Genomic DNA, 17,037 nt, shown 5'->3' on the forward strand with positions numbered 1-17,037 from the left:
ATTTTGGGTAGTTTAAGGATGAAGTTGGGCTTTCACGGTACTTCAGACACACTGGAGCAGAGAATGGCCATATCCCCTTTTTTCAGATAAATGCAGAGATGACTCTTATGGTCTTGGATTGGAGAAAATAAAATGAAATAGGAACCAGTTGGGAACTGTTTGGGCAAAGGACAAAGAGGATCCTTGGACAAAGGACTTACAAGATCTTTATTGTTCCAAGGGAAAAGTGGTATGTGAGGGAGCTCGGCCTCGGAACAAGAAACAGAATTAACTGAAGAGGAGTCAGCCTTTACTCATCAAAGATTTCTACACCATGGGTTGCAAGGGAAAAATAGAACTTGAGAAGAGCTATTGTAGAGGAAGGCTTGACATGCTATGAGAATGTGTGGGCTAGTGTCCTTGGGCTATCTGGAAAGAATCTTTTAAAAAGAAAAAAGTGTTAGTGCAACTTAAAAATATATTATATTTAAAAATTTGTACAACTGGAAGAAATGATTTGAGAAATGCCCTGAGCTGTGTTTGAGGGATGTTTGGCTAAGTTGAAGGTGAGCATGGTGCTCTAGATGGGAAAATCCAATCAGTAACCCATTCTGCAGGGCTTCTAAGATTTGGTGAGCTATTTTAAACTTTTAGAGAATGCTATTCTTTAAAACATAAGTGTGGCCAAGATGGATTTAAAGAAAAAAATGATATGGTCATGTGTTCACAATTTGGAAAAGAGGAAAGATTGTCTCTAATAAAATGTGAGTCTATTTTGCAGGGACAAAATAAGCAGTGTAACTGCAATGCATATGTCCCTTTTCCATGTATGAGTTCTTTATCATCATGGAACAGCATCTGGCAGTCAAGTTATCTTTAAAGTAATAAGAGCAAAAGCTACTTGGAACAAATGCGTCAGAGCCATTTGTACTTTGCACAGGACTGTGAACAAATAGGATTGCACTAAGGCATTTGCCATGGCGTGTGGCTGTGCCTGGCTGCTTCCTATTGTAAGAACTTTCATCTCAGCTAACGCCTGTGAAAGGTTCCTGCCACCATATTACTCAAAGACCCGGAGTGTCAACAGGATAATCAAAACCGCCAAATGGGAATCAGTTTTCCTACTGTTTCTAGAAATTTTCAGAAGACCTTCTTTTTGCATTCCTTATATTCAGGGCATAAAACCCTCCCATATATCTAATCTTTGCTAGGTTAAACATTTCAAAACAAAGTGATTTTCCAGTTGCTTTTCAGTTTAAGCCAAGAATTTTGGGAACTTCCAACCTTTTCACCTGAATTTACCATAAAAGAAAAATAAGACAAAAGGTAAAATAAATGCATCCAATTGAACAACACTGTCTTTGTGTAAAAATGCTAACAGCGTGGAAAAGGTGGTGAAATATAATGTAAGAGATAGGACCACTAGATCTAGTTTTGAGAATGTCTGGCCTGATTGATTCTATTGTCTGGGAATAACTTTTGAGTGGGTGTCATGTGGGTATTTCCAGGCCAGCACACTCAACCCCAATGTGTGAGGCCCTCCAGCATTCTCCTCCCCTCTGCAACCATATCTGTCAACTTTCCAGAGAGCTGTGGCTTTGGAAACTTGAGAAGAGAGACAGAGAGGAGCAGAACTCCCCACTCGCCCACAGCCAGCACATTCTAACAGCAAAACCCTTCCCTGGGGTATTTATTATCATAGCACAATTAAGCCTGTTCTGGGTTGACGCAGCCTCTGGAGAGTCTGCCTGGGATGGATAGTGCAGGGATACGCGGATAGGGATGGCCACAGCTGGTGTCAAAGCCACTTTAGGACGGTATTTCCTATCGTTAGAAATGCTGAATTATGGCCTGGGCAGCCCCTTGATGGGGAGGCTGTAGAAAAGGAAGGAAGGAAGGTGGTTGGCTTGAGAATTTCCAGTGTGCGTTCTAGTGTATAGGAGTTAGACCTGTAATTCTGAGGGCTAGTGACTGCCTTCTTATGGCTACTAGGATCACAGGGACATATGTCCCCACCCAGCTTCCCTCCAGACACTTGCCTACTGAGGGCGGTCGGCACCATGATCCCCTAACCTCAGCCTCCCTTGTAGCGTGGGATGACTAAACCCAACTATGGATTGAAGACATGTCTCAAGAATTTTTCTGCCTGCTCTTAGCCTTCAAAGAAGCTAGGATTACGAACATAAGTCACAGATGCTCTGCTCCAAGGCTGGTTGCTATCCTTGCTAGCTTTCTCCTTCTAGGACAGACTTGTTTGCTACAAGACAGAAAACCAGGGTCAATGAATTTTAGCCTTGTCTTGCTCAGAGTTAAATTGTCACTCACTTTCTCTGTGCTTTTCAGCAATGCCTCCCACACTTCAGCTTGGCATTAGCAGTGAATAATTCTCACACTGTATCAAGCCATGTTCTCCAAAGCAAAGCAGAAAGTCCTTGGTTATTCCTGAAGGCCTCCACTGTTAGGCTTCTGAGACCACAAAATGTGGTCTCACCAGATTTTCCATGAGCGTATCTCCTCTAATCCATAGTCTCCAATTCCCAACAATAGACTTGGAGTGGGCTTCTTGGTAGAGTATCGGATACAGTGTAGAAGCCTGTCTCTTAGAGGATATCTAATTTGTCAGCAAGAAATAGCATGCTAGTTCTTACAACTGCACGTGTGTTTTTTTCTGGTATGGAGGGAAGTTCAGATACAGGATCTTGGGATCTTGGCTTGCTTGCTCATAGCTGGTGCTCTAGACTTCAACCAGGCTTCTAATCTGGCTTTCTGCTGGTTCATTGGAGGTGAGTCATATGGACTTTTCTGTCTAGGCTGGTTTTAAACTGAGATTCAGAAACCAGATTCCTGAGTAGCTAGGATTGTAAGTGTGAGCCACAGGGCCTTGGCTCTATGTAATTTTTAGTTTAGCCCTTGGTCTTGCTGCTATTCTATCCGTGTTTTACCTGTCCCTGTTTGGAAGCCATGAAGGACTGTTGCTCTGAAGGCAGCTTGCATTTGGAGGCCCACCAGCTGGGCTGCCACAGTTCTGAAGGCTTGGTGGCTTATCTGTTACGAATGGGACAGGTGCCACTATTCTGCTTAGATGCACAGTGCAGCCATCTCCTCCCGGAATTTTTGTATACCTATCTTTCTAGTTATGTTTCAAGGATCCTTTTTTTCCACTACACATAGAATGAACAAAAATCTCTGATCTAAGCATCTAAGCTCTTCTAGTAGGGTAAGAAGAGAGTCAATACATAATCTCAAAAGATCCTGTTTTTATTGTATTTCTGCCACAGTATTCTTCTCCCGAAGTTTGGGGTTCTAGCAAGTTATTGGTGCTTCAATTCTGCCTACCTTTGCTCTCAGCAATGAACACAAACCTTGCTTCCTGCTTGAGGGCAGAAAGGAAAGGGTGAAGTAAAAGGCGAAAAGAAAAAGTTAAACAGAAACATGTTAACATCTAAAGCTATTCTGCCACATTTGAAAGACGAGAGAGTTGAATTCATTAGAGAGGTTCCATTGGGTGAGAGGATTGTTCTTGAAAGTGGGGTTTCTGTAGTTGCAGGGGCCAAGGTGGACCAAGGCTCTCAGAATTCTCTGATGTCATCACTGAGGTCAGAGAATCCTGCTAGGGGCCTGGTGACCTTTGAACCTTAACAGCCCTGCACGGTATTGAGCTCTGGGCAGGTGGCTGGTTCACAGAGTGGTCTGAGTTCCTCAGCCCTCCAGAGACTTGGCTATATTTATTTGTATTGAATCATTTCAACGGATTTCCTGAGTCAATAAGGGCCAGTCTGTAGGAAGAAGGGGAGGTAGACACCATTCTAACCATCCCCGAAGGGACTTTTCTAGCTATACTATGAAACGAAGACAAAAGAGAAAACACCTGGAGAATGAAGAGTCCCAGGAGGATGAAGAGTCGGGAGGAGGTATGTGCTGGGAACAGGGGTGCTGGACAGCCCAGCCTTCTCTAGGAGGCAGGCTGAGCAGAGTGGCATGTGTAAGTCAGGAGGGGCCTGGCATCCGTGGACACTGCTGATCTCTAGGGTATGAGATAGCACAAAACATACAAATCCCTACAAGACAGGAAGCAGACTTCCTGGGCTGCAGCTTCTTCTAGAGGCTGGCCCCTGAGACTCAACTGCAACAAAGACCAGGGGCTCAGCCACCCAGCGTGGAGATGCAGCTTTTCCAAGTTGCCTCTTTCACTCTCTTTGTTTGCTGTTTGCTTAGGGTCAACTGAACGAGCACTGTGAACAAGAAATTTGAGTTGCCCTGTCCTTTCAGGGAAGTGGGAAAGAGTAGGCTGATGAGTGCGTGAGTGAGGGCCTTGGTGAGAGGGGCGGAGTCACGCTGAGATCACAGAGACTGTACGCCCTCAGCAGAAACAATCACCTAACCGCCCATCAGAGTTTGTGACTGCACAGGTTTGGTGTTCCCTGAGGAACTGAAAAGTGTGTGTGCGAACCTCCCAGAGAACACGATCCAACAGACGGGGCCAGACTTCACAGGAACCTGAGCGAGTCAGGTTGCATGTTAACGGCGTATATTAGATGTAAACAAAAAAGGTGAGAGCCAGCTGGAGGCGTCTGGTCAAATCAGAGCCCAGCAGTTCGTATAGTGCCCAGGATAGACTGGGCAAACTTCCAGGGGCATGGACACACAGCCCATGGCTGGGACAGTTCTCCTTTCACTAAACTCTGGAGGGGGTGCGTGCGTGTGCGTGCGTGTGCGTGTGTGTGTGTGCGCGCGCGTGTGTGTACTCTCAACTCTTTTCTGTCTCTACATACCTCTATAACGAGTCAAATGTTCTAATATGCCACATCTATAACACAATATACAGCAACACCAGGGCCATTCTGTATAACATACAATGAGGCAAAGATTCATTTCCACCTCCTTAAAGAAAATACATAATGTCCAGGCTGGTCTTGGTGGCTAATGACTGTAACCTCAGATACTCAGAAGATAATCAGAAGAATCATGGTACAAGGCCAGCCTGGGTAAAGGGTTAGTGAGATCCTATCTTAACAAAAAAGTTGAGCATGCTAGAGTGTACCGGTAATCCCAGCTACATGGGTGGCATGGGGAGGTGGATCATGGTCCTAGGCTGGCTGGGGGTAGGGGTGGGGGATGACACAAGGCACTATCGGAAAAAGTAATTAAAGTAAAAAGTGCTGGGTCATGTATTAAGTTGGACAGTGCCTGCTTAGCACGCAGAAGCACAAAGCCACAAGTTCAAACCTAGTTCCACCATTATATATGTCATATATATGATATATAATATGTATTATATATTCCTATTAAACTTGAATTTCAGATAAACCACAAATGATTCTTTTTGTTGTTGTTATTGGTTGTGGCGCCTGAACTCTGGGCCTGGGCGCTGTCCCTCAGCTCTTCAGCTCAAGGCGAGCGGCTCTACCACTTGAGCCACAGTGCCACTTCCCACAAATGATTCTTTTAAGACAAATTTGTCCTGAATATTGAATGGGATCTACTGGCTCTAAAATCATTTGTAATTTATCTGAAATTCAAATTGAAATAGGAGTCAGGTATTTTTGTTAAATCTGGTAACTATGAGTTGACCTGTCATATACTTATGCTTCTGCTTAGTGCCTGCCTTTTGAGATTAAACTAGAAGGTCCAGTTAGAAGATGCGCTTTATCTGGTCTAATATCCCAGAACACAGAGTGGGGAATACTGCCTGATACGTAGTAGCCGTTTACTATGCGGATTTAATAACTGTTTTCTACTTGTCAATCCTGAGCTGTGAATACACAATTCTCCACAGACCCAGACAAGCACTTCCATTCTGTTCCCTGCACTGACGCCATGCTTATCAAAGGTTTCTACGTGAGCCGTCCATACTCAGTCATCTCACAGGCCTACATTCCTAACAAAGACACTAATAAAATGGCCTTTGACTATGATGAAATACCGGCGCGTCCACCAGGAGCCAGATGCCAAGGCTCTCTGTAGTCTCCATACAGGGCATGCATGTCAGGTGCTCAGTAACACTGCTGGCTAAGTGAACAATGTACAAGCATGCCCACTCCACTGTATCTCAAGTGCCCTTTGTCTTTTTTCCAGGAATTTCAAAGATACAAGAGGATGGCCCTCAGCCTGGACCCACTGCAATGGCCACAGTCTGGAGCCCAGGGGTAGGGGAGGTCTCCTCTGCCTCTGAATACTTCTCCTGTGTTTCTCCTCCATGCAAGCTCGGCCATGGTAGTAAGGGTGCAAGGCTCTCGGGGTGAGACACTTTGGGCGTGTGGCTCCTGTGTAGGGCTAGAGGCACGTAGCTTATTCAGGCACAAGGTGAGAGGAGGCCCAGGACAGCTCTGTGGAGGGGTCCAGAGGGGCTCAGAGCTGTGAGGCACATGGATGGGAGCTTGGTGTGGGGGACCAGGAGCCCTGGTGTGATCCTGTGGGAGCTGGGGGAAAGTGACCAGGGGGATCTGGACTGGAGCATCAGGCCAAGTGGTAGAGTAAGCACCTCTGCAGGGACTATACTCTGCCCATGTTTGACTACCAGAAAAGGACAAAAGGACTGTGTCACACCGGGTCTTTAGCTGTACAGCTAACATGCGATGATATTCCACACAGGTGTATCTAGTCTTGGCACATACAACACCACTCAAATGTGTGATGCTATGCTATTCTGCCCCTACTTTCCACAAACAACATGCCAATGGGCCACACGATCCTACCCCTGCTCCATGAAGTTCACAGCCCTGAAAACCACAGGCCACACTCCCATGTATCAACAGCCCTACAAACACAATGTCACCACCACACAGTTGACAAACATCAAGCTCCTCACACATTTATGCCACACCCTTTAGCTGCCGGGGGCCCTGGGCATCTTCTGATGCGTCTAATTTCTCCCTCTAGGATGCCAGAGAGTACAAGGAAGTCCCCAGGTCAGATCACCTGCAGCCCAGGCTCAGGAGCCAGGAGAGACTCCTGCCCCTTCACAGCAGGTCTCCTCATCCCATTCATCCTATCAGACCTGTGTGTCTTCCCTGCCTTTAAACACAGACAAAAAGGGCATGAAAATATACTACATGCAGGTACAAATGATAAAAGGTGTGGCTGTCTCCTGGGAGAGGGAAGAAACCTCCGAGATCCTAGAAAAGCAGCCGCGGATGGAAGAAGCAGCGCTCGTGGGGAGCGTGCGGGTGGGCACGCCACCCTCCGACGTGTCAACCAGGAACCTCCTGTCTGACAGTGAGCCTGGCGGGGAGGAGAAAGAGCACGAGGAGAAAGCAGAGTCAGACAGCACGCCAGGGTCACCCGCAGTGGAGGAGAGGCCCCGGGCCAAGACGCCTGACTGGCTGGTGACAACAGAGAACGGCTTTAGGTGCATGGCCTGCTGTCGGGTTTTTGCCACCATGGAGATCCTTCGAGAACATGTGCAATATGGAATCGGGGAGGGCTTCAGCTGCCACGTCTTCCACCTCACCATGGCTCACCTGACAGAAAATGTGGAATCAGAGAGCACCCAAGAGGAAGAGGAGGAGGAGGAGGAGGAGGAGGGGGAGGAGGAGGAGGAGAGACCAGAAGAGGAGAATGAGGAGCAGCAGCCCACAGAGGAAGACCTTGGACTGAAGAGAGCATGGAGCCAATGCCCAGGATGTGTGTTTCACTCTCCAAAGGACAGGAAGTGAGCAGGGGCTGGGCATATTGAGGGGACAGCGCCTTTTCCTAGCCAGTACCCTTCCTCTAATCTAGACTGGGGCCTCCATGAGGAGGAAACAGGAAATTCCCTAGTGTGGGGAACAAGAGAATCTGGAATTAATTGGGTCCTCTGCTTCTGCTCAGTCACCTTACATGACTATGTCCAGGTTTGTCTGGAGTTTTCCAGTTCTCGTAGGGAGTTTAGACAATTTGTTAGGAGCAGCAGAACTCCCTTCTTTGTAACTAAGAAGTGCCTTTTACTCCCTTTCACATAGCAAGTGAGATTTATGGGCCAGACGATCCCGGAAGTTGGGGAGCCCTTCTCTTGGGAGAGGTAAGGCCTGTCTGCTGAGCTACATCACAGGAATGGAAGGGAAGGGCTGCAGGGCTGGCTTACCCGGTGGTTCTGCTGCTGAACCAACTTGTGTTACACCTGGGGCTTCTTTACTAAAATGAGAAGGGGGAACTTTCTCAGTAGCTCAACTTTAAGAAGAAATACTGGAGAGAGAGGAAAAAGATGTTCAACCTAACTCAAGGCCAGACTGGCCTGTAGAGAACAAGGCCCAGCAAATCAGAGGTCTGTGTCTGAGTCTTCAGTCTAAACTGGGATCTCACTGGTCCGTGAACACGGTGGGGGAAAGGGAAGTGTGGAAGTGAGGTCTCAAGAAGTCTAGGAAACTTGTAGGGCATTCATTTTGCTGTAGTGAGTCTGAAAGTGAACTCACTGTGAAAGCATGACCCCAGCTTTAAGATGAAAAGAAAGAGGTAGCTGAGCAGCTGAGCTTCTGTCGCTTCCGGTCTCTTCCTCTTGTGCCTTACTTGTTTCCTCACTTCCAGGGAGAAGAGAACCATGAAGACAGACGTAGGCAGAAACCAATAGCACCCAGGAGGATGCAAATGTTATATCCAATAAAACTTCTTTTCCACACTTTGCCTGAAGATATTATTTAATGAACCAATCAGCCCATCCACTTGGCCCTCTAGTAGTTTGCAGATGAGGTCTCCCATCAGCTCGATAGGACTCTACCCGCACATTCCATAGGAAGCCCTCAATATTCAAGCTCCAAGGGTTATTAGGCTTCTAGTGCATGACTACATTTCATAGGAGACTACAACAAACCACGCTGAGCACAAAAGAGGCCAAGGGGCAGTGGCAGGCACTGTGGACCATGGCTGAAAGCCCTGGGTAGGGTTTACTGGAAGAAGAACTTTGAGAGGTTTACTGCAGTCTGCATTTACCCCCCACCACCACCCCACCCCCCGATGGACCAGAGAGGGCTGTGAGGTGCAGCTTCACAGGAAACAGCAAGCCAGAAAGGAAATTTCTCATCTTGGTGTTAACTAAGGAGTGGTGTATCTCTGAGATGGTGGGACTTCCTCAAAAGCATTTGCAGAGGACAGAAGACCCCAAGCTGAGCCTGGGGAAAGAGCTGGCCATATTAGGAGTCTGAGCTGGTAAACTCTGAGACTTCTAGTTCTGACAGCCATGTTTTGATTTTAAAACACACTATCTATGGCCTTTGAAGGTTTGACTCAAGCACCTCCTGAATGGTATTAGCACAGTACTGTGATAATACTGGATAATAGTACTGGAACAACAGGAACCTAGGAGGCACTGAAGACTGGCTTTGATGAAGAGTTTGTCCACTGTCATCCAAAGGTGTGAGTGTGAAGGGCAGCATATCTTCCTATTCTGAAGACATGGCAGACAGAACTTAAGAAGACTCACTGCGTTAAAGTGAGAGAGAGAGAGAGAGAGAGAGAGAGAGAGAGAGAGAGAGTGTGTGTGTGTGTGTGTGTGTAGGGCTGCGTGTCTCCCTCTTCTGAAGAAATGGCACAGGCAGGCTTTATTAAATATTGATGAAATGGGCCAGGACACACAAAGTGGAAAGATATATCACGTTCTTGGGCTGGAAGAATCAATATTTTTAAAGTATCTACACTATCCAAAATGATCTACAGATTTAATGTAACTAATCAGAATGTTAAAAATAGCATCTTCACAGAACTAGAAAACACAACCCTAAAATGTATATGCAACACCCAAATCCCCCAAATGGCCAAAAAGTATATAAAGCTGAACACACTGACTTACAAATGTATTACAAACCCATCCCAGTCACAATAGCATGACAGTGGCATTAAAACCGGCACTAACGGGACTGCAGTGAATACACTGACTTAGCCAGTTTATATCTGACAAAGGTGAAAATAATTGGCATTGGAGAAATGACTGTCTTTTCAGTCAGTGGTACTGGTATAGTTCAATATTTGGTCACAACAGATGAATCAACTAGACCACTATTTTTTTTTATAAAAATAAACTAAAATTGCATTACAGGCTTAAAGGAAGATTGAAACAAAGTTATGGCTGGGAAGGAGGCTCAGTGGTAGAGCGTTTGCCTTGCATGCTTGAGGCCCTGGGTTTGATTCCTCAGCACCACATAAGCAAAAAGAAAAAAGCCAGAAGTGGTGCTGTGGCTCAAGTGGTAGAGCGCTAGCCTTGAGCTGAAGAGCTGAGGGACAGCGCCCAGGCCCAGAGTTCAGGCCCCATGACCGGACCTCCCCCCCCCCCAAAAAAAAAACAAAATTACTAGATGTGGCAAAGGACAATACACTGAAGACTTTTTTCAAAAAGACCTCAAAGGTACAGAGAAAAAAATAAAAATAGACAAATGGAATTACATAAAACAAGAAAGCTGCTAGGTGCTGGTGGCTCACACCTGTCATCCTAGCTACTCAGGAGGCTGAGATCTGAGGATTGCATTCAAAACCAGCCCAGGCAGGAAAATCCATGAATCTCTTTATCTCCAATAAAACCACCAGAAAACCAGAAGTGGTGCTGTGGCTCAAGTGATAGAGTGCTCACCTTGAGCTGAAAAGCTGAAGGACAGTGCCCAGGCCCAGAGTTCAAGCCCCATGACCAGCCAAAAGAAAAAAAAAAAGGTCAATGATACACTTGTTGAACAAGTCAGAAGTGGACATATGACTCAAGTGGTTGGGCACAAAGAGGCAAAGTCTCAGCTTTAAGCAAAGAAGGCAAGTGAGAATCAAAGTCCATGAGTTCAAGCTCCAGTCCCAGCACAAAAATATAACAAAAAAGAATACCAAAAATAAATAATCAGATTAAAATATGAGTAACATATCTCAAAAGACATTTTCTACAAGGAAGACATAGAAATCCTCAACATGTTTGTAAAATACCCTCAAATTACTAATCATCAGGGAAGTGAAAGTCAAACCATCTCATCCAGCAAGGATGGTCATTATCAAAAGACTAATGCTAACAAGTACTGGTGAGAATGTTCCTGAGAAGCTTTTAAGTGCTTTGCCACAAAGATTATTCATCCTTCTATTTCAGCAGGCATTTAATAAGAAGTTTATGAGTGAGTGAATCAACTCTGGATACGAGTTAGTTCTAAACATCCTGGTTGTGCTTAATGCGTGACACTGGGATGAACTCCAGTTGACATTTACAGTCTATAAAATCCTTGAGAACACACCAATTTCTACTGAGCATAGTGTAGCAGTTTTGTCCAGAACTGAAACATACAATTTAAAAATCAGAGTACTGGGCACTTGGTCATTACTAGCACTAATTAAGACTAGTAAAATCAAAGGTTTAAATAAAACCCCAATGTTGCAAATTTGTGACTAGTACACATTCTGTAAAGGCAGATGCTTTACTAATCAAAGAAACATTATTATTTTGTAGGCGTTCTACAGAGAACCCTGACCAGATGAATATTTCCAGGTTGCCACAGTACTCTAGGTAGTGGACACCTGAATTTTTTGCAGTATTTGTGTAATGCTAATTTTACAGGCTGGGATACCTAAGATAGTAAAAGTTGAATATAAGATAATTGATGTTATTTTGGGAACTCCAAGCTATTTTTTCAGTAATAATTTAAACCACCAACTGGTGAAAGAGAAGGAGAAGAAAGAATTACCTAACATTTCTCTAACTCACTTTTCTCATCCCAAAATAATGATGATAATAATTCCTACTCTACAGAGTTGCCTTAAGAACTAAATGAATAATACGCATGAAGAGCTTGGACAGGCACATGGCATATGATGTAATGAGTACATTTTTCATCAAGCATTGTTGCCTCCTCCTTTGTTTCCCCTTCCCATCTCCCCCCCCACCCCGCCCGTCCCCAGCTGAGCACACTTCTCAAAGGACCAATGTGTGTCCTCCCCCTCCCCCTGCATCGTTCCTGAAATGCATGCGTCATTGCAGTCTCATCCCTAAATGTGTCTCTATGAGGTTGTCTCACTGATGATATAATTGTGAAGTGAAATTCTTTTCTTTTCCCTTTGAGACAAGGTCTTGCTATGCAGCCCAGGCTGCCCTTCTACCTTAGTTTATTGAGCTGGGATTATAGGAATTAAATTTATACTACCCTTACCCAAAGGGAAGAGCCAGAACTGATGGACGAAAGGGACACAATGTAAACTTATTGTACAGAAGAGTTGCCTCTTTCCTCGGAAGACTCAGCCTACATCCTAAGGATATAGTTCTCTGTCCCTGTAAGGGTACCCTCATCTATAAAGAGCTTATGAAATCAAACAAAACTGAAGTACATGACCTCTGATATGCCCCCAAAGTTATGATTTTATGCATCTGAGGCTATCAAAGGTAAAAGGTCACATTACTCGTTGTTGATCTATGAAAACTGCGGTATATTAGATAAAACTGCTTCAATGAAGTTGGTCATTTGGCTGCTTTTCTGTCTGTACATCCTGATTCCCTGTTAAATGCTTCAGCTTTAAACAAGGTTGGCAGTCAGCCTTGAATGCTGAACTATGCAAACTATGAGTGCTGATGATAATACTACGTATCTTAAAATCTCTCAAGACAGCTGATAATGTATAAATGCCTTTGTCTGATTTTAAGGGTGATTTTGCACAAATGAAGGAAATCTCATAAACGCCTATTACATGCAGGTCCTGTTCACACGGTGTATGGCTCTCTAGAGGATCTCACAGCCTAGTGAAAATCGGAAGAAACAGTTTTGATATAGAACAACAGTGATTTCAAACAATGAGTCTGAAAGTTACAAATAAAGCCCCCTCAGAGATCCTGTCAGTGAACCATGACAGATGTAAATAGCTCCATTTTAAAAAATCAGATGTTTGTTCAATAAATGTGGCCAAAATTCAAAGTTACAGGATAAAAATAAAAGTCCTCTAATTTTGCCAAATATATATAATTAAAAGCTATACCATGAAATATTTAGCCATCTCAAGTTCACGCTAAAAGACATGCTTTTCAACTGAGTTTCTACAACATAAACCATCCTGCATCTGGTGGGACTCATAAGTGACTATCTATGTTGCATATAAAATTCAGGAACATCTGGAGGCCTGCTAATTGCATCAGAATGTCACATAAAACAAGGAATCTTTCTGGCTCATGTCTTTAGAAGACAAAAATCACTTTCTCTGGTGCAAGTTTTGTGGCATAACTGCCAGAATGTTGAGATGGCATATTTCACCATTTGTGTTTCTCCTCAGGTCCAATCCAGTCTCGAGACACTGGAGCCATAAACCTACATGTCGTCTGTGGTAGAATATGATAAACCCTTAAATCCATGGTAATAAAAGAGGTAGTGCTGAAGTTTAAATACCGCAAGCAGACACCACACTGGGCTGCTCTGACCAAGTGGCATAAAATAACTCCCTAATAAAGAAAGCTAATTTAAGGGCATGGGGTAAGAAATACCAGTTTTAGTGCAAGAGCACAAAATCTCCACATAGCATACACCCACCCAACTAAAGCCAACATTTAAACATTAAGAGAATCCTCTACAAAAATACTTCTCTCTTCTTTTAAAAATAAGAAGAAATGATCATTTCCTTATAGGTACGGCCTGTTTATATGGTACATTGCAAGTTCCAATCCTGAAGAGACCGAGTCCCCTGGGCCACTGCCACCACCACACATCCAGCCAGCCTTCTGCCGCTCTTCTCCCTTGAAAGAAGCATTCAGGACAATATAGTTGCATGTCACAAGTCACCTTTTTGGTTGTTTTGGTGTACCTCTGTTTTAACTCAGGGTCTTGAGTTTGCAGGACGCGTGCTCTGTCATTGGGCCACACATTCCTAGCCCTTTCGCCTGTAATTGTTGCTCGCACAGGGCCTCTGAGCGTCCCGCAGACTGGTCCATCTTCCTACAGTGTCCTATGAAACTGAGATCATTACTGTAAACTCACATACCATGCCACGCTTGCTGGGTGAGCTGGGGTCTCATCAACACTTTGCCTGGGCCTCACACTATAACCCTTTCCATCTCTGCCTCCTAAGTAGCTGGGATTATAGGCATGAGTCACGAACCCTGCCCTCTCTTTATTCTGCTTTTGGTGATTTTTGCGTCTGTGCTGAAGGCATAGCAGACTGAATGACCTCATGTGCACCGTCTCTAGCACATTGGTGGGTACCTCTGTGACTGCAGGAGTTGTAGGGAGGATAACCATACTCTGAGTGTCTATGCTTTCCTGGAGTCAGGAAGATGAATATCACAATTGAACTTCGTTAGTGACGAGGAAGTTTGATGATTAGCTTTAGGTTTCTAATACAGTTCACCTTGACTTGAATTTAATTCCACTATAACAACAGATCCCACTGCTCCAAGGACAGCTCAAACTGCCTCCTGTGTTTGTTCCATACAGATAGAAAGAAAATGAAAAATAAAAACGAGAAAACTCATAGGGCACAAAACTGATCAGGCTTTGTACTTTCCCCAAATTGATCTCCCAGAACCCATCCAATGAGTCCTGGAAGGAGACAGAAGCAGTGGAAGGCCAGTGGAGATTCCTATACTATTGCCTATGGAAATCAGAGCACTTCTACGTCCTAGTCATGGAAAAATGGGGAGCGGGGAGTAGGGCTAAGTTACTCCATATTTGTAAAGTGGGGAGTAGGGCTAAGTCCCACCCTATATTAGGGTAGTCCGGAATAGAGCTAAGTCCTATCCTATATTTGGGTAGTGGGGAGTAGGGCTAAGTCCTATCCCATATCAGAGTAGTGGGGGGCAGAGCTGAGTCCTCCCCCCTCTGTATTTGGGTAGCTGGGAGTAGGTATTAAGTCTCCACCCCATACTTGGGAAGTGAGGAGTAGGGCTAGGTCCCCACATACATATATGATCCCTGTCTTCCTTTCTCTTCTCCTATGCTGTTTAGTAATGGAAACAGTCAATGAAAGGTTCGCCTCACTGCCCAGGAGAAGATGGGTCTCAGGTCATTTTTCTCCGAAGTTCACATGTCTTCCCACAAATACCAACCGTGATTCCCCATGTAGAGAGAACAGCACACTAACTTATTCTGGATCTCTGTGGGCTCTAGACTACAAAGGTTTGCCCTGTTTTGATTACCATCTTCAAATGCATTGTGCCTCGCTGTTCACATTTCACTAGACACAGAGTGTGATCCAGCAGGGGCTCAGCATTCCCATCAACAATATGTAAGTTACCCCAAGTGGAGTGTGAGGAGGTGCTCAGCAAACCAATTGATATCGAGACTTGACCTATACATTAAAGTAAAACCAGGAGCTTAGACTCCCTTTTCCTGAACGTCTCTCTCGTCTTTCTAGTATAGGCCCCAGCTGCACTTGTCTGCCTTGTTCCACAGGAATGGAACAAAGGCACCAGAAGGGGTGTTCTTTTCCTCACTGGTCCCACTACCTAGAAAGCACAGAGTTAACTAAGAACATAAAAGTATTAGAAACAATGCTTGATAAGAAATGTACTCATTACCTTGCTCATGTAATTGTAACCCTTCTGTACAGTATTTTCACAATAAAAAAACAGTATTGGAATAGCTCCAGTTCTAGGAACCCGAGTCCCAAAGGGATTTTATCTCTAGAAGAAAAAAAGAAAGTATGGGGGAGGGAGGGGACTACAATGCATGTCCTATGAACCGTGAGGGAGGAGTCGGGCTGGGGGGATGAGGAGAATGATGACAGGAGGGACATGATCAAGACGCGATGTACTAATAACCTGATTTACTGAGTGATGATCCCTTTGTGTAACTACATAAATAAAAATGTAATTTCAAAAAACTATGTCTAGAACTAGAAATCAGTGTGCAGTGCTCCCCTAAATCATGGAATGTTTAGGTGTTAAGGAGAAGCTTAATTTCCACTGCATGAAACTTTGGTGTGGCCACTGCTACTTGTTCACGGTCTAAACCCAGCAAATTTTAAAGTCTTGCCTAAGGAGACGGTGTTTAATAATTGTGGAATGAAAGAAGTCCACACTGCATTGTCTCTGTCTTGATTAGAAAGTGGGACTTTGCAGATGCAAGCCTGCTGCACAGAGATGACTCCTGTCTGTTCTGAATGCCTCCGGCGTACCCACCGCACACACCGGAAAGGCCCGCTCTCCCTCACCCGGTATCTTGCTTCAGCTTCCAAACGTTCTACACTTGCACCAACAGCTTTTCTTGTGGGCACTTTTCTGCAACGGGGATGGTTTTTTATGCTTTATTTCTATCTGCTCTTATATTTGAAGAGGCTCAAAATAGTTTGGCTGGCTTCTGAAATTGCTTCTGTTCCTTCTCAACCACACATGTAGCTATTCATAAGCCCTGAATAACTGCTTTGCATAGATTGCCTTAGGTTCTGTCTCAGAGGGTAGTGTGTTAGGTGTGTTAGATGTGTCCGCCTCAGTACTTACTTCCAGCCCTTATTTCCTAAGTTGCTCATACTTGAGAGAGGGTAGCTTCATCCTCACAATAACTGAATCACCTGGAAATGCTGTCATTTCAATTTAGGCCAAGTTATCAGTCATGTTCTTTCAAATCTGTCCAAATATTCTATACCCATATGGCTACTACACATGAAAGCCTATCTGCTTTCCAAAGTTTCCTAGATATGTGTTAGATGTGACCATGTTTGAGAGACTGTTTAAGCAGGGGAAGGAGGGGAGAGAAAGAATGACTGGGGAGGCAGTCAATACTATTGAAATAAATTATGTCTATGTATGAAGATGGTACACAGAATCCTACTGAAAGCTATCGAAAAATTAAAAGTGATGAGGAAAAAAGAGTAATAGTACAATATGTAGGTGTGAAACACCTCAATAAAACTCCTTTGTACAATTAATACACACTAAATTTGTGTATTAATTTTATTTTATTGTGAAAATACTGTACAGAGGGGTTACAATTACATGGGCAAGATAATGAGTACATTTCTTATCAAGCATTGTAGCCTCCTCCTTTGATTCCCCTTCCCATCTTTCCCCTGCCCCCCCCACCCAATCCTCCCCGACTCCCCCCCTGCCTCCAAAGTTGTAAAGTTCGTTTTGGACATAATGACTTGTACTTCTCATTGTTGCAATGGGTCCACCTGTATCCTTATTTAAACGATTTGTTTTTCCCCTTCCCCTCC

General features: G+C 44.4%; 1 protein-coding gene across 4 annotated transcripts; it reads left to right on the forward strand.

Annotated features, from left to right (window-relative positions):
- Positions 1–3,504: 3,504 nt before the first annotated feature.
- Positions 3,505–8,550, forward strand: Fam170a (family with sequence similarity 170 member A). 4 transcript variants are annotated; one of them, XR_011373817.1, is made up of 5 exons: positions 3,505–3,890; positions 6,055–6,192; positions 6,859–7,630; positions 7,920–7,978; positions 8,482–8,550. XR_011373817.1 is itself a non-coding variant. In XM_070031482.1 (4 exons), the coding sequence occupies exons 1-4, from the start codon at positions 3,821–3,823 to the stop codon at positions 7,924–7,926; spliced, it is 987 nt and encodes a 328-aa protein (XP_069887583.1). In that variant the 5' UTR covers positions 3,505–3,820; the 3' UTR covers positions 7,927–8,076. The 4 variants fall into 4 exon arrangements, 1 of the variants encoding a protein (XP_069887583.1); XR_011373818.1 differs by lacking the exon at positions 3,505–3,890 and adding an exon at positions 4,362–4,529 and having other exon boundaries at positions 6,055–6,125; XR_011373819.1 differs by lacking the exon at positions 3,505–3,890 and adding an exon at positions 4,448–4,529.
- Positions 8,551–17,037: the final 8,487 nt, after the last annotated feature.

The sequence above is a fragment of the Dipodomys merriami genome, unplaced genomic scaffold, assembly GCF_024711535.1.
Source record: "Dipodomys merriami isolate MVZ:Mamm:240054 unplaced genomic scaffold, mDipMer1.0.p SCAF_201, whole genome shotgun sequence".
Lineage (NCBI taxonomy): Eukaryota > Metazoa > Chordata > Mammalia > Rodentia > Heteromyidae > Dipodomys > Dipodomys merriami.

Excerpts from the sequence above, each read along its gene's own strand:
- Fam170a (XM_070031482.1), top strand. The coding sequence starts at position 3,821 with ATGAAACGAAGACAAAAGAGAAAACACCTGGAGAATGAAGAGTCCCAG. Across the intron at positions 3,891-6,054 it reads GGATGAAGAGTCGGGAGGAG|GAATTTCAAAGATACAAGAG; the intron begins GTATGTGCTGGG and ends TCTTTTTTCCAG. Across the intron at positions 6,193-6,858 it reads TCCATGCAAGCTCGGCCATG|GATGCCAGAGAGTACAAGGA; the intron begins GTAGTAAGGGTG and ends TTCTCCCTCTAG.